Here is a 24,415-nt window from a genome sequence, read left to right as displayed (position 1 = left end):
GGACTCTTAAGTAGAGCTTTAATAAATAAGCTGGACAAAGCAGGACAAGCTGCTCAGGTGCTCAAATCAAAAAAATTGCAGAGGACTATACTGTGAGGAGGCAGCGACGCTTCCCTGAGCCAAAAGCACTGCTGCTGTTGACTATTGATTGGATGTCGGCTCTTGCTAATAAAGGATAAAGTTGGCTGCGAGCCAAAAATGGTCTTTGCATTGCAATCAGCCAGTGTAGCCAAACCTCTCAGAGGTGACGCTGCGAGCAGGAGTATGAGCACCACAGAGATTTATGGCTTAAATGACTTAACTCTATAATAGCACAGAAAAGCTTCGGAGCTGCCACTTTAGGTGTGAATACATTCTCTGCCACGAACCATGACGACTGAGCGCTACAGAATAATTTCACATCGGTGGGAGTGTGTGTGAGGGAGAAAAAAGAGAGAGCGATTACGTAGAAACATAACAAGAAAATTCCATTTGGAGTAAAAAAATAAAATAAAATAAAATAGCTGATATACTGAAATAACTCAGCTGGTTGTCAGACGATAAGAGGACAAAGACCTTTGCTAAATAATAGAGTGGCAGAGGAGTGACAAGCTGAGAAAAACTGAAAGAGACAGACACATAGAAGGAGACAGTAAGACGAGAAAAGCACGATTTGTTAGCCTCACTGCGCGTCCACAGCAGCCTTCGAGTGAGTTGAAAACATGCACGTGCACTCAAACGCATGCTTGTATAATTAGACAGGAAGTCACCAAGAGGGAGAAGCAGAGCGGGGGAAATTCAGAGCTAAAAATAGACTATCGATGGACTGATTATCATAATAAAGGGTGGGGGAAGGTGGTCAAATGATACAGTCTCAGCATGAGTATGTGTGGGAACGAAGAGGTAAGGGTGCGGGGAGCCAAGTGTGTGTTTCTAATTAATAATTAATGATCATTAGATCCTCTAGAGTTTTGAGATTCATTGTTGAAAAAAATATTCCTGTATTTGTAGCTGTAATAGATGAACAATTGTACGTTAATTGGTGGAACGAACCGAGATGACAAAAACTAGATACACACGGTCCCATCTGAGCTCTAGCTCTGCGTCTCAATGCGCACGTATATGGATTGTGTTTGTCTCACAAACCCCTCTTGGTTTCGGCGTATCATCCATCAGAGCCATCAGGCTGCTTTGGGAGTTAGATGGGATTTGTTACAGAGACAGAGGTAAAGTCAAATCTAACGGTAACTAAAAATATTCTCTTAAAGGTGAAGAGGAGCGACGCTCTTTCACAGTAATCCCTCGGTGGACTGGATGAAGTGGATTCAAATGTGCATCACACCCTGTCTACTGCAGACCCTGTCCAAAATGCTGCACATTGGAGGAAAGAGTGGAAAGAGATTTTCAGACTTCAAATCTGAATTGCGACATGCTGCGATTTGTCTTAACTCTATAACACAATTAATGACTATTTTCACTGTCGATCAAACTGTCGATTCTTTTCCTGATCAATCGATCAGTTGTTTAGTTTAATAAACATCCAAAAATGGTGAAAAATGTGAATTGGTGTCAAAGAGGACAAGAACGTCCTCACAAGTCTTGTTATGTCCAGAACCCAAGGACATTCAATTTACTGTCATACACAAAACAGATAATGTTCACATGTAAGAAGCTGGAATTTCCTTTGAATTTTCTGCTCAAAAACGGTTGATAATCAAAATAGTTGCTTAATTAATTTAATAGCTTACAATTAATCAATTGAACATTCCAGTGAAGAGCCCGTGGATTATAATTACCCCCCATATTTCAAACTAAAATCTATGAAAAAGTGTAAAAAATAATGCAAATTATATTACACTTTCACATGCAATCTAATTGAAGCCAGCCTCAGAGGTGTTTTACCTAACTGTAAAACTAACCAAGGGTGGATACATCAGGAGCGTTGGGTTCAATGAAACAATCCTGCAACTGTACAAACAAAAAACGCAGAGACAGAATATGCTGTCCTCAAAACCCTGACTCCTGTTTACCCAGAATCCTTCTCAGTAAAAAGCAAGCAGAGCACCATGGCAGCAAGAGAGCAGAGAGGAATGTGAGGATTGTCTGTGTTTGTTTCGTGCATTACCCACACCGCTGCTTCTTTATTCATTAACTGTCTCATACTCATATCTATCTATCCCCCATCTATCCATCCAACTATATAAATTGGTGTCCTCCATTATCCTCTCCCTTTCTCTCCTTCTTCTCATTTCCAATTTACCTCATTGCTCTTCCCTCCATTTGTTCCTCTGTTGGTGCTCTCTGTCCCCATTACTCCCTCTCTGTCTTTTTTAATCCGCTCCCTCTTCACCTCGTTATCCTCCTCTATTCTTTTGTCTCTCCTTCAAGCTCCATCTCGCACTTTGGTCTTGTGTCTCATTCACTGTCACTGTTCACCCCCCCCCCTCCTTTTTCCTTCTTCCTGGTTGGCAGATGTGAAGTGTGACAGCAGGTCTATAGGAGAGGTATGATCGGGCACACACACACACACACACACACACACACACACACACACACACACACACACACACACACACACACACACACACACACACACACACAGAGGCACCCTTATTTACACTACAAAGCCCTGGCTGCAAATACAGCAAGGCAACATGGCAACACACTGACAGCAGAGTCTGCTCCCACAACAACATGTCGATGCAGCTTTGCCATGGTTACAAGCACCAACATCTACATTAGCTGTACAAAAATAATACTTATGTCAGACATGACTCCTCAGCCGTTTTGCACACACGGCTGTTTTACTAGTTACAGTCTCAGGGGTCCTCAGCTCGAGCCCTTTTGCTCTGCAGAGCTGTAGGTATACGCTCCTTGCTTCCTTGCACTTCATCAATCAATTACTGTCACAGCTTGGCCACTGAGAGTCACACCTGCTTTTCTCGAAGTTATTCAGGTGGTGTTTAAGCAGACAGGTTTGACTCTGATAGGGACTGCAGGTTGCACCTCTCCAGTGTAAAGGCCCCTACACACCAAACTGACATCAAAGAACTTGCTGCGACGAAGCCTGACTGTTGTGTCGTCTCATGTCACCTTATCTCGGCCAAAAAGCTGCACTTGAAAACACTGCAAAGCCTCTACAGCTGGCGGCCAACAAACTTGTATGTTCTGTGCCTGCGTTAAAGAAAATATCACACTGTCAAAATACAAACCTTTGTTGTGATGAAGCCACATTTTGTGACACCGCTCTCGCTGACATAGCTGCTTCTAACAGAATATGATAGAAAGTTGCAAAAGGCACAAATGACGATGTCTGACAGTCGACCAAAGGTCTGGTGTGTGGGGCCCTTAAAGGTGTCAAATTTGCCTGCCAGCACCTTCAAAAAGATACTAACCTGCCAACTGTTTTAGTCTAACTTGTTTGTTTGATCCAAACAATGACCAAAGTAAAGTGGGAAGTTGTGAGGCAACCAGATCCCAGGAAGTGACTCATCTCTGCCCAGAAATATTCAGGCTCATTACCAAATGGTAAACTGATGTCTTTAAATGTTGGGGTTTTTTTTTGCACAGATAAAGTAAATGAGACTGTGCTTTACAGCTACTGGCAGGGGGATTTTGTGGCCACTTGACAGAACCAGTATAGATGTTTTCTGCTATTTGTAGTCTTAAATCTAAAAAACTGGGTTCTGATTAATATTTACCTTATAACTAACACAAACACAAGAGAATAATTGTCCTTCTAATATGTTTAACTATTATCTTAACTGGAAGGTTCTATGAATCGTGGGGCATTCTGAGAACAGGACAGGGTACTAAACGTCAATACTTTTACCAGCACAGACCAAATCTGCTGAATGAGTCTGTTGCACTAAACACTGATAACCGTCAGTTAATCTTCACTAATTCTTTAATCAAGGGCTAGAATATTTAGCTGGTTGACAGAGAATCAACAGAACATTCATATCCAGCTCCTGTAGTTTGAGGATTTGGTGCTTTTATCTGTATAGCATGAGTTTTTAACATTTGGTCACACAAAAGAAGTCATTTCAAGATGTCTACTACAAACGGTGATGGAAATGTTTCACTTTTTCACATGAAATCTTTAAGACAATTTAATAAAAACTACAGTAAGTGATACAGGCGACAATGAGAGAACAGAAAAGCCCTCCACGGATGGAAATTAAACCTGGGAAGCACAGAGTTAATTAAGTTTAGAAACAGCTGCATCAAGTCTAGAGTTTCTTCCAGAAAGTGTCGGTCAGGTCCACTAGCGGCTGTAAAGACAACTGTGTTGCTCAGTGGATCAGCGTCTGGTGGAGCTGCTGCCTGGGTGACATTGAGAAATTACCCCTGTACTGAGGTGTGTCCCGTGGTGATGGAAATCAGCCCTGATAGGCTGAAAAGCACCTTTATTAGTGTGCAGAGCTGACTGACACAGGACGACATTGGGGGTCATGATGATGTACACACACAGAGCTGGTGTGTAGTGTTTGGTATGCAGTGTGTGTGTGTGTGTGTGTGTGTGTGTGTGTGTGTGTGTGTGTGTGTGTGTGTGTGTGTGTGTGTGTGTGTGGAGAGGTAAAGATTGTCCAGAGTAAACAATCAACCTCTCTGAGGTGTCAGCGTTCTCTGACCATCACAGGATCAGCCGCCCAACAAGCTACTGGCTAATCGCTGCACATCATCAAAGAAGCACAGACAGAAACATAGGGTGAAGAGGAGGAGGAGGAGGAGGAGGAGCAGGAGGAGGAGGAGGAGGAGGAGAGGTAAAACTAGAGACTGGAACGCAAATATAAAAAGGCTCCAGAAAAACCTCATTTTGTGATTAGCCACTGAGTGAGACGATCACACAGATGAGGCGAAAAAGAGACGAGATGACACCTGTCCAGAGCTTAACACTGAAAGCACTTTGCAAACATAACCAATTCATTAATCACGTTCAATATTTGCTATTTTCATTTCATGAAATTCATATCATTCCCTCGCAGTTTCTTTCATCTGTGGAACAACATTAATCCAGCGTGCCAATCAAACTGCAGGGAGCACAGAACCACATCAAAGCATGTCAGCCAGCCCTTTAACAAGAGCAAGCCAGCAGGCAAATCACCCCTTTAAGGAGAGAGTCCCTGGGGGATGATGTATCTCTCTCTCTCTCTCTCTCTCATATAGAGATGAGCACACACACAGTCCACAGAGAATGGTGTGTAACACTTTCATTATTTATCAGCTAAGCCTATTAAATCTCACAAAAAGAATAATCAGTGCAACAAGTCTAAAAGACACAGATGTACATATAGCATATATACTTTGTGCATGTGCAGATACATAATCAATCTGCTACAGAAACACACACACAAAAATAATCTTTTTTTTCTTTGTTTTTTCTTTGTTTTTTTTTTTCAGATTAAGTCATCCAGCTTCATTATTATTACCCTGACAAACAACCACAATTAACTGTCATCACTCCTCTTCCTCCCCCATCACCATCAGTCATGGTACCAAATTAAGGTATAAGGCCCACTCATCCATATGAGTAACAATAAACATGATACAATCTGATTCAATTGACAACTAATCTGAATGTTTTCCAACTACATTTTTTTTTTTTTAAATGAACCTACATTCTTGGTTAAATTTCAGAACGCAGATGGAGGTGGGAGAATTTGGTAGCTCACTGCAGTGATACCTTCCTTAGCTCATCAAGTCTTCACAGATAAATGGACTGAATATTTGTTTGGAGGTGTAGATTTTGGTACCTGATTACACATTTTCAATAGCAAAATGATAAACAACATTGCTTCAGAAGCACATTGGCAACCATGAGCCAAAAGGTCATACAATTGGTGACCGAGGAAATCAGAGAGCACAATACAAGGCTTCACCTGGCAGACACACATCGACAGGTTGCAAAGTTGTTTCTTTCATTCAAATGAACTTAAATAAAAAAAAGTGCAAAGAGAAACTGCTCATTGACTGTACTGCTTGTAAATTAATTGGCTCACCACAAAAGTTCCAAGCTATGTTTAAAATTCTCCTGGATCTGCAGGGACCCTAATCTGAATGGCCATTTCTAAGTCAGCAGTATAAAGAGGTGAAAAGACTGCACAGGGTGAAAAACCAGGTGAATGGATGGAGTAAACAAGAGACTTTCACCCAGAAGACCTGTCTGTGTCCAGTGGGGAAATCAACAGGGGTTTTAACAATTTTAAGCATGGTAGTTAGGTTACTTAATTTACATATTGTAACTTAGGTTATGTACATACAGTATGTACCTACATTATGCACTATAATTGAAGTTACATATGTAATCTAGTTATTTAATGCAAAATGTTTTCCTTAACGTAATCAACAAAGGGCTGGTATGCCTGATCCTGAAACACTGCAACAGTCGTGCTATGATGTACGAAGTCTTGGGAGACACTGGAAATCTATTCATTCTTTAAGGTTTGAGAATGTGTTGGGGACATTATCTTAAGTTTGGAAAAAGAAGTAAGAGGTCATGAAATTGCACAATCTCTACAATTCACCCGAAGAGTAGATTTCCTTTGATTTGAGCTTAAATCTTCAGACTGCCCACCACTGCCTCCCACACTAGGGAAAGATGTACTTCCTCTAAATTATCTAAAGTATGTATGTATCTAAATACAGTTTGTGCACCTGTTGATACAACTTTTTGATACTGAAGGTAATAAAATTCTGGACATTGATCTACTAGGTTTTTAATCACCTGGGCATTTAATGAGCTGTGAAATCAGACTGTGTGCTGCTTCAGAGAGCAACATGGATCATCTTAGGAAAGGAAAACGAACATCCTTGTCTACATTTGCATTCATAAACTGAATGCATTTTTCATCAACAGGACTGTGTTATAGGCTCCTGCGTGCATCAGGGTTATGAGGTGTCATTTTCCACAAATTTCCGCTCATTATCGCGATAACCATCTTCATTACTTCCATTATCATCAGCGAGCCATATCACCCTCCTAAGCATCTTGGCCATGTTCCTCTTCAACATCTTCACACATTCCTCCTCTGCACTCCCCGGAGGAGGATTCCCTGTGAAGCCGTGGGGCAGCATGCGTCCAGAGCAGCGGATGTGAAGTGACAGAAGCTGCATGTATTTATAGGCTATCTGAGTAGAGAAACGTGCGGCTCACTTGAATCTATTTATAGAGCCTTTTACTGATGCCTGTGAGTAGAGTGGAGGGCAGAAGATGGTTCTCTGGGGAATAACTTACGAGTCGCCCTCATATCTCCGTCCACCTCCATTCAGTGCATGTTCGCCCTTTAGCTTCCTACATCTCTGCTCTGCTCATCCCTCCATCCTCTTCCTATCCCCTCAAATTGACTCGCACCTTCTCAATTTCCATCCTCTGTCCAATTTCTTCTTCCCTCCTCATCTCTCCCCCACTGATCTTGTCCTCTTAACCACCCCTCCTTCTGTCCTCACCCCTTCTTCCATATTCACGCAGAGCCTCTTTGCTCATGTCAACATCAGTCATGTTCCCTCCCTCTCACTGTTTACTGTAACCGCACCTCTTTGCTTCTCCCTGTATATTTTCCAGATCTTCCCACTTCATTAGCCCCTTTTGACTGTCTTAAACTCTCAGCTCCACTCATATCAAAGACTAGAAAATTTGAATTCTTCAACAGCAGGTACTCTTGTGACCAAGTGATGTCTGTGAATGAAGTGAAAACCAAATGTTTCAGTTAGTCCTGTCATGGAAGTCAGTGTTACATAATCACACAGCATATACTGTATACATTACTTGGCCACTGTCCCCACCGTCACTTGTCTTTTTTTAATCAAACTTAATCTGCGCTGGACATTGTAATTACAATCTGGTGCTGCAGAGTCGCAGTGCAGACTAGCAGGAGTCACATTTAACTTTTCATGTGACAACAGCAAAGATAGTTGCCTGTCAAGAAGATGGTGGAGGATTTTTTTTGTCAAAGTGAAAAGCAAAAGCACCCCTTTGGCAATATTTCTGATTTAAACCCAATGCTAAAAGAGAACCTGATAACGTTAACAAAGGAAAAGGAATCGGTTACCTCCCTGAGAAGTTGAAGACGTGAAGCCTTTCTCTCGCAGCTCCTTCTCAAGCTCCTCTTGACATATTTCAAACTGACCCAATGGCAATTATGACAGTTGTTTGGTTTGGTAGACGCACTTCTGATGAATGATAGCAGTAAGTGCTAATGACACTGAGCTCATGAAAGGCTACTCATCTTTGGCCAGTTAAATGCCCATGATATAAAGCTGTAGCACCAGGAAATGTTCTGTTTGCATTAGCAATGACTTGATAGAGCGCTCTATAGATAGTGAGTGTCTTTAGTTGTTTTATCCTGTGGGAACCTATTGTAAAATTTTACTTATCAATTTTAGTTCAACTTAAAAGTGTTTTGAATAGAAAAGTCTGTAACACCAGAGATGGCGCTTTTCTCACATATTTCCACTTCTTCACCCAAAAAGCCAAATAAGCCTTATAAAGCTGATACAGGAAACATACTGTATACTGTGAGATTCATGACAGTTTGGCCATGGAAGAGGAGGATGTTACGCGAATACACAGGATTACCAAGAAAGGTTATCCAAAAACTAGACATCAAACTCGCAACTGTCTAAGCTCTAGTGTGGTGAGCTGACTGCATCACATCACAGCACTCGTGAAAAAAAAATTGGCATTGTGAAACCGTGCACATGCATAGTAGAAAAATAACCTGCGAAAGTGTTTTCAAGAATATTTTGGTACAAGGTCACTGAACGTCTTTGCCTGATTTGGCTGGTGTTTCTATACATGCAGTTTTTATGTCACAGTGGCCATTGAGAGTGAATGTGCTGGTTCCCTCTTTCCAATTATTTAGACAGGGCCCTGGTCTTGTTGGCCCAAAATAACTGCCCAGGGGTGTTGTCAAGATGGCTTCTGAGTGGTTAGACTCCTCTAAAAAGGACTTTGAGTCACTATTTTCACTTTTTTTTATTTTCAGTTTGTTTCCTGCAGTTTGGTTAGGTTCACAAGACAAAAGTTCATAGTGAAGTTTGGGGAAAGATTTGGATGGTTTGGATTTAAAAACTGATGCTTTTGCAACATTAACCACGTTATTAGAACATCTTCTCCCACGTGCACCCGTCTCTTTGAGTCGCAAAGCTGTACCATTACAAAACATGCTTGGTTAGCTGAAATGATGGTCCTGGAGTAAAATTATGATGTTGTTGGGGATATCACCGATATCAGATTGTGCATTTCTTTGAAGTCCTGCTAGTGTTTGGAATGTGTGCATGTTGAGGTATCTATACATGTCAGAATGAGACAAACATCTAGACACACACAACAGGCAGCCTGATGGCTACAATATATGTGAATAAAGTCAGTAATATCAGATGGCGAATTATCACATTCAATTCATTATTTTTTGGAGAAGGGCTGATCCTTGAGCCAAGTGATGTAACAGGATGCAGGAGTTGATGTCAACATGTGAGCCTTCTAGCCATATGAACACACACACACACGCACACACACACACACACACACACTCACACACACACACACACTCACACACACACACACACAGACACACCTCCTCCCACGTCCTTCAGTGTGACAGCATGTTGTAATGCAGAGTGGCGTCTGCTTGTCAAGCTGACAGACTCGCACTGACAGCATGGTCAGAGCGCTGCAGACACAGGAGAAAAAACACTGATTTTATAACGCTCCAAACCACAACAACAAACAGCCTGCCGGGCACAAGCAGCGCAGCACCCAGTACCTTTATCCCTGCTTTTTTAGCTGTCTGATGCTGTGTCACTCTGATGGTGGAGCCTGCTCCTGTGTGCTTCAGGAAGTCATGAAGCGAACGTATATGAACATTACTCACACGCAGTGGAGGTGACCTACTGAAAAATGAAAGCAAATTAAATCAGGTTGGTGAGACTACGGTGAATTTGGGGGATCGCTGTAATATTACATGTATTTAAATGTCAAATATTCAGCATATAATTCAAAGCTGCCATGCAGGAGGTCTATGAGTTGGAATTTCTATAATCTTCATTACACTCTATCAGCTTTGTTAAGTGAAAGGCAGTTAATTATGGGGATGGCATTACCGCTCACACATCATAACACAGAAAAACTGTCTTTCTATTCTAGTAAAGGGCTGGAAGGCGACTATAATTGAAATATGGTGACAAAATTGTACTTCATGCTACCAAAAGAAGCCATTGTCAACCTCCGGCCTCGACAGGACTTAAGCGTGTGAGGACCTGCAGTGTTGAACCTCAGCCAGTCACCATCACCTCAGTTATCACCCTGCCAGTCCGCCTTCACTGCACTATTACACAGCCAACAGGCTGACAAAGGTAGAAAAAAAAGAGAGGGAATGGAAAGGAGAAGGTAAAGGAGAAGTGGGCTGTCTTGAGGTAAAATTGAAAGGGAGAGAAAATGTGATGGAGTGAGTTGGTGACCAACTGGAATCAAAGAGAGGAGAGAAGGAGGGAGAGTCAGGGGGATCGGAGTGAAAGCAAAGAGATGAAGTCGACAGGAAAGAGAGGGATTGAGGAGAGGAAAAAGAGGGAGAGAGAGGCTCAGGAACTGTGCAGCTGTGGGAGCGTATTAAACAATCACTTCTGTGTCAGCGGCTCAACACACCAGCAGAGGACTTCTAGTGTAGTAGAAGCGCCCAGCCAACAACTACCATGTGACGTCAAATCCTAGCTTTGCTTTCTCATGGTTCTGTAGCAGAATCTTCAAATCGGTGAAGGTTTCATTCAACTCCAACCACCTTGACTTGCAAAACGCCCAGACAGCATGACGGAAGGTTAATAACAGAGGATGCGGAAACATGTCAGACAAACCCTTCAACAAACATCTCATCACAGATCCACATGCAGCATGAAAGGAGTAACATGTAGTCTGCTGAGTCAAGCATCAGAGAGCGGCTTCAGTCTCCAGAGAAGCTGATTCATGAGCTGCTCGGCGTATTGACAGCAGGTGGAGCTACTGGGGATGGCTCCCCTCAATGTCAGTCGCAGCAATGACATCGTCCCCCAACAGGCAACAGGCACACCCTCAGATAACACAATGTAAGGCACAGAGCATCTATGTGAGTATTTACGCATTCAGCCAGTAGAATTTCTCACATACAAAAAAAAGAAACATTGTCCTTATGCATCCAAGAGAGTGATGTGTGATTATCTTTGTATATCTCTGTATGTGTTGTGCATGTCTAGCGTGTGCTGAAGGGGGTAGGGCGCCAAGGCAACGCAAGCCTCGAGACAAGAGGGTGGTTGCCGTGGAAACCTCAGGCTGAGAGCTCAGCAGCCGGACGACTGAGGGAAAAGAAGGAGCAATAGACGGTGGTGATAGACGGAGAGAAAGAATGCATGTGATGAAAAAACACAAGGGCAACATCCCAGGGGCAAGAAGGGAAAAATAAAACAGAGAAAGAGAAGGGAATAGAGCTGGTGGAAGAGATAGAAGGGAAAAATCTACACATCTATCTATCAGAAAGAGAGAAAAACAAAGAAAAGGACAATACGAGACATAGTGAGACAGAAAGAAAGGATTGAAGACTGAGAGAGGTCAGAGGGAGAGAAAGAGGACTCACAGGGAACAGTGCGGAGGTAGAGGTTGTCTCTGATGATCTGCTGGTGGTCGTGGTCCACTGAGCCCTTGGAGAAGCGCAGGTTGAGGTAGTGCCGCAAATCCTTGTCAACCACCCCCCCTGAAAGGCAACATGGGAAAAGAGAGATTACAGCTCACTTTCATTTGATAACATGCATGACACACAAACCTGGCAAGTGACATTTTGTCAGACTAACCGCAAAAATCATACTTATTTATAGTTATTCTTTTGAGATATTAAAAGATTGGCTCTCGATAAATCATGATGTAAGTGACACTCGACTGAAAGGATTTCACTCCAAGAATGAGCAGCCTGCCCAGTAGGCCAGTCACTACACACTCATGCTGTGCAGCCAATGTTGCTCAAACTCACAGAGCTTTTTCTTGTGGATATCCCAAAGTTTTCCTAAGCGACCAAATATTATGTCAAGCTGAATGCACAAGGTACCTAGAATATTTCAGCTTCATGGAATGGTGTAGCCATACAAAAATCTCCATCATCTTTAATGTAAATATTGTTCTAGGTGCAAACATAGTGTGAGCATACAGAGCTTGTCACAGCTGTCAAACAGTGGAATGTAAGAATGAGGATGATAGAGGAGACGTAAAGAGCCAGAACTGCAGGTTGAGGGTATTGAAATATAGGGAAAATGGCCATTTCAGATTGAAAGCTTGCACTGAATTTCACACCCAAGCAAAAACAGCAGAGGTTACAACACACACTGGCGTAAACACACACACAGATCATGGCAATTGTGTTAACCAGTGATCCCCTTGGGGCTAAATATGCGGTGTCAGCAGGTTGGGTGACAAAGCCCTACAGAGGACAGAAGCTCACACCACCTCTTCTCTGACTCTCTGTCTCTGCTTGTTATTGGCTTTACAAACGGTCTTCCTTCTGATTAAGACACTAAAATGACACACAGTTAAATGAATGACAATTACGATTGAAGGTAAATGGCTAAGACCAGGCCAAACATATCTGTGCTACACATGTACACATACACACTGTATGATAAGGTCCATAAATAGTTCCTCCTCCCTTCATCCCAAACCAAAGAAGCCCAGGAGGATGAGAGGAGGAGAACTTGTTCTCTACACAACATTCAACATGCAAGACTATCACATCCGACAGCGGGGGGGATGAGGTTACATGCCATGCATTTACAAATGAAAAACGTGTCTTCTCACTCATGCATACTCTAGTGACCTCCTGCCTAATTCACTTGACAGCATTCGGCCTACCGGTTGCAATGAATGCAGCGCCAACCCATCAGAGAACATACAGCGCACCGTCAGCGAGGAAATTCTTTACATGGGCTCGTACTGCACAGGCACCTACCTGAGCAGATACCTGTACATATGTTGCTGAAACTGGTGACTCTGTGATTCTGCATTAATAAATCCTTTTTGAATAACATCTTATGTAAACTGACACCATCTTAGCGAGGCTGTGAATTGCTTCACAAACAGCGAGGAGAGGAGAGGAGAGGAGAGGAGAGGAGAGGAGAGGAGAGGAGAGGAGAGGAGAGGAGCCAGAAAACAAAGGAAGAGAGGATGGAATCTTGATTAACATCATTAAGGCTATCACAGGTTTCAGATGGGTGAACATCGCATCTTACAGCTATGTATTCAGACATAGGCCATGTCTTTGACGTGCACAGACACCAACATACACATATTTATACATGCACATCAACACACACAGATATGTGAACAGAGAGAGATGGAGTCCTAGACAGGATAAAGAGAAAGGCAGAGCAAGCACCTCATAAGCAACTCGCCCAGATGTTGATAAAAGCAGTCCTTTCTCCACAGGTATACATCCACAGACAGCCTGTCCTCCCAGGCGTCCTCTAGCCTTGTAACCAACCACCGCACATCTTCTGCCGTCTCTGTGAAACCTCACTGTCCTCCCCCCCTACCTCGGCTTCTCCACCGCTGCTCCAGAACACACACACTCACACACACAGAGCACCTGGCTGCAGCCAATTTTAATCCCAGAGAAGAAGACGAGAATGAGGGGGAAGGGAGACGCAGAGAGACGCTGAAAAATGGAGAAAGACGACGACCGTCGGGAGAAAAGAGAGGAGAAGGAGATGTGCCAGTGGGAAGCCAGGCTCCAAACAACCAGCCAGCGGATTGGCTAGAGAGCTTCTATAGTCCTGCAGCAGCCTCTATCTGCTGCTGCTGTTACTGCACTGGAGTGTGTGTACATTTTTATGATGACTGTTTGTTTGTGTGTGTGTGTGTGTGTATGTGTGTGCAAGACACTCAGAGACCGAGAGGGAGACATTCCATCAGTGTAGGAAATAACTGGTTATGTGTGTGAAAGCATTTGCACATGTGTGTCTGTATTCCTGAGTTTAAATGTTAGTGTGTGTTAGTGTTCGTGTGCACCCAGATGCTCCCTGACATTCCTCAAATACTCTACATCTCGCCCACCAGATGCTCTCCCCGTTTGACCTTGTGTAAACGTCACTGACTGGAGTGAAATACTGTGAAACACAGCGGCGGCGGCAGCATATGCCACACCGAGGTTACACACACTCATACGCACACGGAGGGCTGATGAGCTAACAGCTGCAGATGCCAGCAAAGATGCCTTGAGCGCCGTCTTGGACATGGTTTGGTCTGAATATAAGGAATAAACAGACACCAACACAGAATCACACGCTCATGATATGAGTACTCCGCTCAAGGCAGAGCAGAGTGTGGATGAACAGGATGTATTTAAAGGAAGCTTTATTACTCTTCTAATAAGCAACCTCAGAGTGATACGTAATGCTGCAAACATCACAGTTGAGTTGTTTTTGTGGCTGGCTGGTTCAGCGCAAGCTGGGAAATTCTGGGGAAGAGGATTTTATAGATTTCTAAAAACTGTAGCGCGTCAAGGGGAAAAAGATGACAGCTACGATCAATCACAAACTCATCAAGGCAGACAGTAATCAGTGGAGCTTCTGCACAGTGAAGCATTACATTAGTCCATGCAGGTCACATAGTCTCCTGTCCATCAACTGATCTAAAAAGGAAAAAAAAGAAAAACAAAAAAACCACACTCAGACTTCAACAAGGAAGCCCATTTAAAAGGTCAGCTCTAGAGCCCGACCAATACACTGGTTGACCAGTATTATCTGCCAAGAATCATCCAGTCAGTCATCAAAATGTTCCTATAAACTGGAATCTGGAACTGGAAGACACAATTTACTTATCTGGATGGTGGTCACTGAGATAAGAGTGCAAACTGGAGGCATTTGTTTTCAGGATATTCACAATTACTATTTTTTTTATCCGCAGTGAAAATTGTATCCTTCCATCAATATCTGGCATATATGAGCAGATATGAATTTATTAGAGATTATAATGCAGAAAAAGATGTGTTCAATAACCAGATATTAGCTCCAAACTTTAAGTATCTGTCGAGCTCTTGTCCGCTCCACATTCCTCCCTGCAGCAGCTGCTAAACACAAACTGCTGTTACTTGTAGAGCTGCTGGCACTACCTGCACCACAGCAGCCTCCACCTTATTAATCAACACACTGCGACGGTACAGTGGGTCTCTATGGGCTTGTCTGTTGAATTTATATGTTCAATATCTCTTCATATGTGTCTGCTCAGTAACTGCTGGGTGAGTTAACTGTTCTCCCGTTGAGTGTATAGATGCTGCTTGGATCCAAACATGGAGGAGCAGAGTCTTTAAAATACAAACAATTGTGCCAATAAATGGTTCCGACAGCATGACAGTGAACATCACACTGCATCTGGGGGGTATATTTAACTGGGTAAAGCTTTCCATTTTTACCAAAGACAGTCTGGGAATCGTCAAGAAGCCAGTTTTTCAGACAGAGATGTATGGAGGGTTAGCGGCATAGATGATATGATCTAAAGCCCTTGTTGCTTAGGAACACAGAAGAAGCAGATTTGTTTGCACAGCTGCTGAATTACTCACTGCACTATAACTACACTAGAGAGGAACATCTGATACTAATACTAATCGTATACTAAAGTTATTAACTCACTATATTTACATTTGTAAGATAAAATGCCACTAAAATCATCTGAATTTATACAATTGATGGTATACCGTAGAGCCAACAGACAAAGTGGTGACATGAAACCAAGACTGGATTCGAATGACGGACGTTGCACTTTACCTGACATGAATTTTAGCGCCTATACTGTAAAAACTGCTCCCAAATCAGCAGATTTTTTGCTTGCTGTTGTGAGACATTTTCATCTTACAAAGCAATGTGCAGCAGAAAAAGCAACAGATACTAATATAAAGCCTCACAAAAGCAACTCTGCTATTTCAAATGAAAACACAGCAAATCCAAACAAAACCCATCCCTAACAATAACTACATGTTAATAAGAATAAGTTTTAAAATTTAAAGAAAATCTGTTGAAAAACTAGCTGCAGGTCTAAAGTCTCAGCTAAATATTTGTGTAAAATAATGGTGCAGTTCATATCAGAAAAGTGCACATGGAAAATATACTTTAAACCTGGAAGATCCTTGGATGCAGATGTAAATCTAGGACAATGATTAGGCAAGACAGACTTGATAATTACTCTTCTCAACTTCAAATACAACTGATATTTTAGCTAAATCAACATGTACACATAAAATGTGAACTTAAGATATTCTTCTTTCACAAATCTTTAATATCTAACCTCAATCCTAAAATAAAAACCACATGAGTGCCTCAAGAAGTAAGAATCAAAGACTTTCCACATCTTTTCTTTCCTTGTTTAAAAATAGCAGCGCAGGCATTCTGTTCATGTTTTCATCTTTGTAAAGACATTTACATGGATGAACTACAGAGCAAAAAAAAGGCTGAAATAAAGCAAGCCTGATACAACTTTGCCAGAGGTAGAAAAATAAATAGTTAATGTTACCCTCAACGCCCTCAGCAGGTCAAGATTACACCCCAACACCTGTCAGTTATCTTGAGGAGCTGTCTTCATCTTAAGAGTATCTAGCCTGAGGCTGAGCTATCCAGCATGCAAACCACACGCTCAGAAGAGGAGAAACGGATATTCATTGATCAAAACATATATTTATTTCTATTTTAGCGGACATACTGGCATTATTTTTCTGCTTTGTGTGCCATTCCAATAGTCATTGATAGGCCTGATGTTTAACTGGTCTGTATTTGTTTTTTATTTGTCCACAGACTCAGTATTCCACTTTGTCTAAAGTGGCAGTGTTTTGATGTTTGGCTCAAAGTGCTGTTTTTTTCTCACATTTTACAATTATTATCACTTGTTTGTATTTTCTAAAGCTCTTGTGTTCCAACTGTGGATTTTTCTTCTGGCAGCAAGGAAAATTTCCCTCAAGATATTTATGAATTTGAAGTTTTTGGAGCTGCAACTCACAATAATATTCACTCTAATTCATCAAATTATTATTTTCTCAATTAATTAATAATCATGCAGTTTTAAATGATGCCAGAATAGTGAAAATGCCAAATACAAGTTTCCGGAGTCCAAGGTGATGTCTCCGGATATTTTGTTTTGTCTGACTAAAACTCAACAGAAAAAGCATTCCATGCTCGTATTTGCTAAAAATAGACTGATTGACTACTTGCTTGATCAACAAATCTTTTACAGTCTAAAGTCTTGATGTAATGGGAATAAACCTGCTCAACGCTGCCCTGCAGAACACAGGAAATATCTTTTTTAAAAAGTCCTGATACAACTGAAAAGCTAATATTGAAAAAATAGTTTGATTTATGCTCAAATCACATTTTCGTAGCACTGCTTTTCTTAAAAGGCAGGACTGAATGCGCTGCATTGTTTGTGTGTACACCAACTTGAGGCATAGGGGAGGAGCACATAGATATAGAAACCAACAGGAGCCATTTTGTTTGATTTGGGAAGGCATAATTAGGCCTGACATGCCCACTTCCCAGGAGGCGAGAGAGGAGGGAAGCACAGTCGTGCCACATTGATTCTCTGAGTTTTCTCACAAAGTTTAACAGCTCAACTCTTAAGTGCAAACAACCCTGCAGCCAGGCTTCAGGAATGCACACAGGCATGCAAACACTTAATGTACGTGCACACGCAATCACAAGTAATTATGTTCATACATACATGCACATAAGACCTCAAAAGAACACAGGAGAAAAGGTAAGACGTAAAATGTGGTGTAACATCATATTGAAGTTGGCTAGTCGCTCAATTTTCTGCTCACAATCCTTGCATTTCTCAATTGGTGCACACACGCACACAGACACCATATTCCGGTGTAAATTTAATCCATGGTCTAACACACCGTGACACCGAGTAACAACCCATCCCCCCCAAAGAGATCAAGACCGCTAGCTTACGTAGTTTTAGCAACCTCAGAAATGACCACACAAAAACAGTACATTGCAATATATGCCTCCAGCAAGAAACTGCCATCAAAAAGCCACAAATAATGCTCAGAACAGCACCAAACTTCAGCTACAGTACCAACGAAGTGAACACAACTCACCACTATCCTGCCGCAGCTTCCTGTTGTGGGGAAATCCTGATGAGTCGATTACCAAGTGCTGATAAAAATGCTCAATTCCATTCTTTTCCCTGTCTGCTCTTGATAATAACTGTTATAAACTGGTAGGCAAGACACACATGAACTTTGATTGCATTTCCACGAAGTAATAATCATACATTTTCATCTTTGAGCTGTCAAACTCTACTGCACTCGGTAATCGACTTGCAGGGACTTCCCCACTACAGGAAGTTGCAGCACGAGAGTGGTGAGTTGTGCTCACTTTACAATAGCAATCCAGCTAAACCAGTGGAGGTTTGATGCCTTGAAATATGTGCTGCAACACTATTTGTACTATTGCTGAAGTTTGGTACTGTTCTGAGAATTATTTGTGGCTTTTTGATGGCAGTTTCTTGCTGGAGGCGTATACTGCTGTGTATTGTTATCATGCAGTCATATCTGAGGTTGCTAAAACTACATAAGATAGCAGTCTGCAAAATTGATCTCTCGAGGGGGCGTCTTACTAAGTGTCACAATGTATTAGACCATGGATTAAATTTACACCGGAATATCCCTTTAAGCAAAGATACACTTGACATGCAGTCAAAACAAACACCTGATTGAATCCAACTCGCTAAGACACACACACCTCATTAAATAAACAGTGTCTGTTTTCAGTTAAAGGCTGAGATTTGAGATCAGAGCTGATGGTCAGGGGGTCTGGGGAGGGCTAAGGTGAAGTGGTGCTATACCCAAGTGGTTATCAAGGATAGCAAAACTCTTAGAGAGGCTTGGTGATCAATAGCTTGCCCACAAAAGAGGTCACACAGGCTACGGAGGAGTACAAAACTGCAGGGCGGGAGTCGGTATATATACACAAGCACCTCTGGAAGAGGAATATATATATCTTCATATGCTTCCTCTGCCAAATTCTGCAAAAGCTACAGAGCATCATAGACAAAAAAAAAACCTCTCACCCCATGAATCTCTATCTGGATAAACATGGGAGCACTTTTAGCAAATACCCTCAGAGTAACCACCGAACACGCATCTGGACACTGCATATACATATGTGAAATGTGAAAGCAGAACATTTGACAAGTTGGACACAGGTGTGACTAATAACCTCATTAACGCCTTCTCTGCTTTGTAATGCTTGCTAGGGCAATCTTCAATGTTATTAGTTGGACGTGTGATTATGACAATTCAGAATGTCTGCTCTGCAAAATCTGATTCATATGATAACGCAAAGAAACAAGACTGGTCAAGATTTAATTCAGTCTTATTTATGCAAAACAACATAAACAACTCCCGGTGGAAGAACAAGACTTTTGACAGAGAGGAAAAGAAAAACAGGTAATGCTTAGCAAGAAAGAACAACACTAAAATAAATTAATCATTATCAATTTCACCTTCATTGTGGCCGTTTTTGTTTCCAGACTCTGACCAATGTATGGCAAAATTAAGCGCCAATGTTACAGCTAGCATTAGCTTACAAAGAATCTGTTAAGCTTCAGTAAGTTATTTAGCTAATAGCAACACTAACTTAGCTAGCTTAACATAAACATAAAATACACCCAATACAATCAAAAACACATATAATTCATTAAACTTACCTTATTGCCACGTTTAACTGGATCTTAACTCTAAATACTCTTCCATAGTACTGTTTTAGCTAACGTGCAAATATCCAACGGTTCTGCACTTCTCTGCATCGCACCGGTTGCTGAGGTCATGACCCGCCCTACTCTGCCTCTGATTGGCTAGTACTCGTTGTCTTCGCTGGTTGGATTGGTTGGATTTAGACATGAGGGTTAGATAAGCCAATCAGAGGTAGACAGTATTGGGCACGTTACTTTCAAAGGGAATACTAGTAACTACTAATTGTGTCAGTTTTACTATCTGCGTAGAGTAATAAATTACTTATTACACTATTTTTTAGTTACTTATTAAAATGCCAATATAACCTATATAGAACAATCATATAGGCATGATCTTTTTTAAAGATAAATGGTGAAGATTTCTGGCAAAAACAGAAGGGTGTATGTAAAGAGATGAACAGGGGCGTGAGTGATACCACCGTGTTTCAAACCAACAGTGAGACATGGTGATGGTCTGAGGGTGTTGGGGGACACCTGCACAGAATCAGCTCCACCTTGATCAAGGAGAAAATACCGCTCCATTCTTCAGAGACAAGCTGCACTCTCTGGTTTGCATCTTTGTGGAGATGGATTCATATCACAGCAGGATAATGAGCTCACACAACTCAAAGCTTTGACAGAACTACTCGAAGACCAAATACCACCAAGGAGAACTGTCTTGGACTTGCCTCCATGCCAGGTCGAGTGCACGCTATCATTAAAGTCAAGAAGTCTGGTAGAAGTATTTTCACAAGTGGTCTCATACTTCGCGACCCTACAATACACAATGAGTTCATCGCATTTATATTGTGCACCTTGAGCACAAAAAGCAACGTTCTACATTATTTCAAATTGATTTCTTCAGGCAGGGACTTGTTCTTCAGGATATTTCTTCGTCTGTAAATAACTTGTTTCCCTCCTCACTTCCCTCTACCCACGCATTTCTACTATTCTGATTGTCCAAAGCCTCCTTGCTCTCTCTCTCCTTCGTCATTTTAGTTGCCCAATCTTCTCTCTTTTTTTTTCTCTCCTCATCCTCTTCTCCAGTGGTTCCACTGAGAATATCCTGATCTGACCTAGTCTACTTTTTCTTGTTTTACAGTCCCAATTAGGCACAGGTAGTTTGCGCTGGGCTGCGTGTGTGTGTCTGCCTGCATAAGAGAGAGACAGAGGAAAAAAGTGTGTGTGTGTGTGTACTTATGAGTTATACTGTATATCTACTAATTTTCTACATGTGGGGGTTTTGTGAAGGCCATTTAGCCATGAATGAAGTATCTGTTTCCAGTGCTCCTAATGGCATTATTACAGCAGGCGGCAGGGCCCATTATTAATAGTAAATGACAGAGCCTCTCTCCTAAAGGTCTTAATATTGATCCCCCTCTCCTCAGACCGGTCTTAATGATGATGTTCCTCCATGTCTTTCTCTACAGCGTCGTAATCAAGGCCAGACACACATTTACAACCTCCGAGTCCCGTATAGAGAGAAACAAGCCCACACTACAAATGAGACTTCAAGATTAAAAGAGGGAGGTTATAGAAATTGCCATCCCTAATATTCCCCCATTCCATTCTCCTCCTCCTCCTCCCACGCCGGGGCAAATTAATTCCTCGTCTACGCTAACCTCGCACATCTATGCTGATGAATGTTTTTGTGTATGTGGTGGCTGCTGTTTTTAAACGTGGCTATATGGAGATGTTTGTCACTCCTGATTGCGCTCAGGAGCAACAAGCAGGATGCATCTTAATGAGAATTAAGGCGGCAGGCCGACCGAGAGCCGCGGAAGGAGTGGAGACAGGATAGAGAAACAGTCGGGGAATAAAAACACAGGAGGACGGGCAGAGGTGCGTTATTATCTGTTCTGTAGCAGTGGGAAGCCGAGTAACAGTGAAGGGGAGAAGAGAGAGAGAGAGAGAGAGAGAGAGAAGGGGAGATTTGATGGAGGCTTGGAGGCAACAGAGTAATAAGAAAGTCATCGTTCTGAGGGCGCAGCGGTCGATAACCTGAAGGGTTAAAACCAGCAGGGGTCTGCTCCCGGTCAATACAGAAAATTAATAATCATGGCAGTGGCTGGGAGAAGTCTGCCTTCTGAGCATCGTAATGATTCTCCCCTACAATGCTTAATTTGGCTACCATGGTCTGATAGTCTAATAAAGGCTGTCTGTATCACTACAGGGGCCCTTCATGCTGCTAAATCCAAGGCTAAATGAATTGAATTCAGCTCAACTTTCCTGACCTGACTGCTCCTTTCATTTTCTCATTACATATATAGGATGAACTATATGAACAGGAAAATTACACACACTTCGCACATAAAAAGGCAGTGAGAAGTGGCCGTAACTCACATCCTAACAAGTCAGGCGGAAAACTGCTCATAAGCTCTTCACCAACAGGACATTTTGCTCTGACTCATGGATTGTCACTTCATTCTGATGCCACCACATACAGTACATTGCAAAAAGCTGCAAAAACATGATGTAAGCGGCTAATCACAATTGAATATATATCTGCAGTCTGACGCCAACACTAAAACTGAAGCACTGTCACATCTGAATGTCACTGCTGAAACCACTGTGGTTTACAATTGTAATACCACAGACGCATATTTTTCATATACTTTAAATGCAATACATTAACATTCTAGATTTGTATCATTAGTTGTCTCAGTTAAAATCTTTTATGACAATGATTTTCACCTTCTAACTACATATTACAATGATTATAAAGAGTTGATACAGTGTCATCTTCTTTCATACTTCTAATGTATTACTGAATGATATATTGCATATTTCAACAAATACACCAATCATTGCTTGTTGCTTTTACTGTAAAAATATGACGATACTGATATTATATCAGTAGATATAATATCAAAATGTACTTTCATTATATTTTCTAATAGATGTTTTATTCAATTTTATGATATAATGGCATGCTCTGTCAAATATATTATGTGGACTCCTTCCATATGTTAAAATGTATTTAGAACATATGACATTATATAATATGATATTTGATAATAAATGCAAATCTGTAAGGGAATTCCAGCTGGATTTTATTCCTCGGGGAGTCGAGGGCCCTGTCAGGTCGGTTTATACAGACATCATCTTGTACCTCTATCTCTCTCTAAGATATTTCAGTACAACTATGCAACATGATTCCAGACAGGCTGAACTCAGAAGACATGTTTATAATTACAGTCACCAGTCTCTCTATTTACAGTTTTTATACAGCAGGTCAGCTGTACAGACAGCAGCAACTGTCAGATGAGAAATCAACCACTAAATCTTTAAAACCTTCACCGTGATCTAAAATAGTGACCCGTCACATAAACAGCATCATTTTTGGATCCCAACACCTGCTGGTGTCAGTGCAGTGCAAGGAGCTGCTTCAGGCCCTCTGAGAGAGGACTAACTGATCAGGCAGCTACTGACCTCTGCTGGCAGGAAGTATCAACTACACCAATGAAATGATCCTGAATGCAAATGAAGCACTTACTCACATCAGCTGAGATTTCTTCCAGTAAGAGACAGGAAGCTGCCTGCCTGCTGCAGTGAGCATGATTAAGTTGGCAGAGCAATTAAGGTTCATATTTAAAGAGTCCAATGATTAAATCCTTCTCTTCTCTCAACGGCAGCATTACTACTGAGGCACTTATTACGCTATATGAGGTACCACGATCTGGTACGTTCAGGTTAAATCCTTTATCTCTTGATTTTTCAGACAAAACATTTACATAAATGTTGACACACTGATAAAAAAGGAAGCAGACAAGTTGAGGCGTGACTGTAAAAGGGCTTTAACACAACACTGTGACAATGTCCCACATGATTTGTACATGTAGTGTGGGCCTGTTTAATACTGTCTGTATGAGTTAACTTCAGTCCAAGACATGCAGCACAGGGATGTTAGTGAGCGACTCTAGAAAGTCAGAGAAATAGCGGAACATTGTTGGTAACCGTCCACCAGTTTCAGCGCTGCAGCTGGATCGGCTCCTGACACCAGTTTTTATAATCCTTCTCATTCAGATCTGAGGCCCACAGCAAAGCTATCAGATTAGCGCTGCTGGCTAATCTACACTATGTCAATGAATGAAAACCATCCACTGCCTCCTGTGTCGCCATGCCTGACTGAATAAGATATGATTCTGTGAAACTGTGAGGGGAGGAAGGGGAGGGGGGGAACTCTTGTTTCAGTACAGACCTGCTCCACTGTCACACTCTGAAAGTTAGCTTCATACAGCGCTCTACATCTCCAAGGCAGACCTCATGTCTTATACTTTGTTTGCCAGCAGAGGGAACACACACAGACAGACAGACGAGCCCACACACAAACAGGGCTGAATAACTTTGAGTTCGTGTTGATGCAGCAGTCGTGATGAGCCAGATGTCTCTGCTGCCTCCATCTCTGGAGGTGAGAGATGGTTTTGTCTCGCAGCTACATCGGCCTCACTGAACCCTCCCACCTGCAGAGTGGCTGAGGCCGGGAGGGGGAAACAGGCAGGGTGCCAGGATTGCACGTCGGAGTGATGAGGATGGCTGTCACTATTTGCCAGTGGTGAAATGGAACTAAGTACATTTTAGTCAGCTGCAGTTAAGAACAAATTTGACAGAGGGAAATATTGTAATTTGCACTCCACCATGTTTTTTCAGGAGCTATATTTACCAGTGACTTTTTTTGTGAATTGGTTTTGAACACTATGC

The 24,415-nt window shown here is 41.9% G+C and overlaps 1 protein-coding gene across 14 annotated transcripts in view; it reads right to left on the bottom strand.

The window, feature by feature from the left end:
- The window catches only part of LOC119024385 (membrane-associated guanylate kinase, WW and PDZ domain-containing protein 2-like), an 81,429-nt gene that overhangs the window by 47,190 nt on the left and 9,824 nt on the right, over positions 1 to 24,415 (bottom strand). For 13 of the 14 annotated variants that reach the window (XR_005076456.1, XR_005076457.1, XM_037107159.1 and 10 more), the window contains exon 2: positions 11,583 to 11,699. Coding sequence is in view for 11 of the 14 variants with exons in the window: in XM_037107159.1 (XP_036963054.1) it covers positions 11,583 to 11,699 (117 nt within the window). In the remaining 3 variants the exon portion in view is untranslated. Of the gene's footprint in view, positions 1 to 11,582; positions 11,700 to 19,690; positions 19,824 to 24,415 lie in introns of those variants that run through there. The other variant, XM_037107156.1, reaches the window with a different exon arrangement.

This window comes from Acanthopagrus latus, chromosome 8 (assembly GCF_904848185.1).
Source record: "Acanthopagrus latus isolate v.2019 chromosome 8, fAcaLat1.1, whole genome shotgun sequence".
Classification (NCBI taxonomy): domain Eukaryota; kingdom Metazoa; phylum Chordata; class Actinopteri; order Spariformes; family Sparidae; genus Acanthopagrus; species Acanthopagrus latus.
This window is presented reverse-complemented; position numbering and strand designations above follow the sequence as displayed.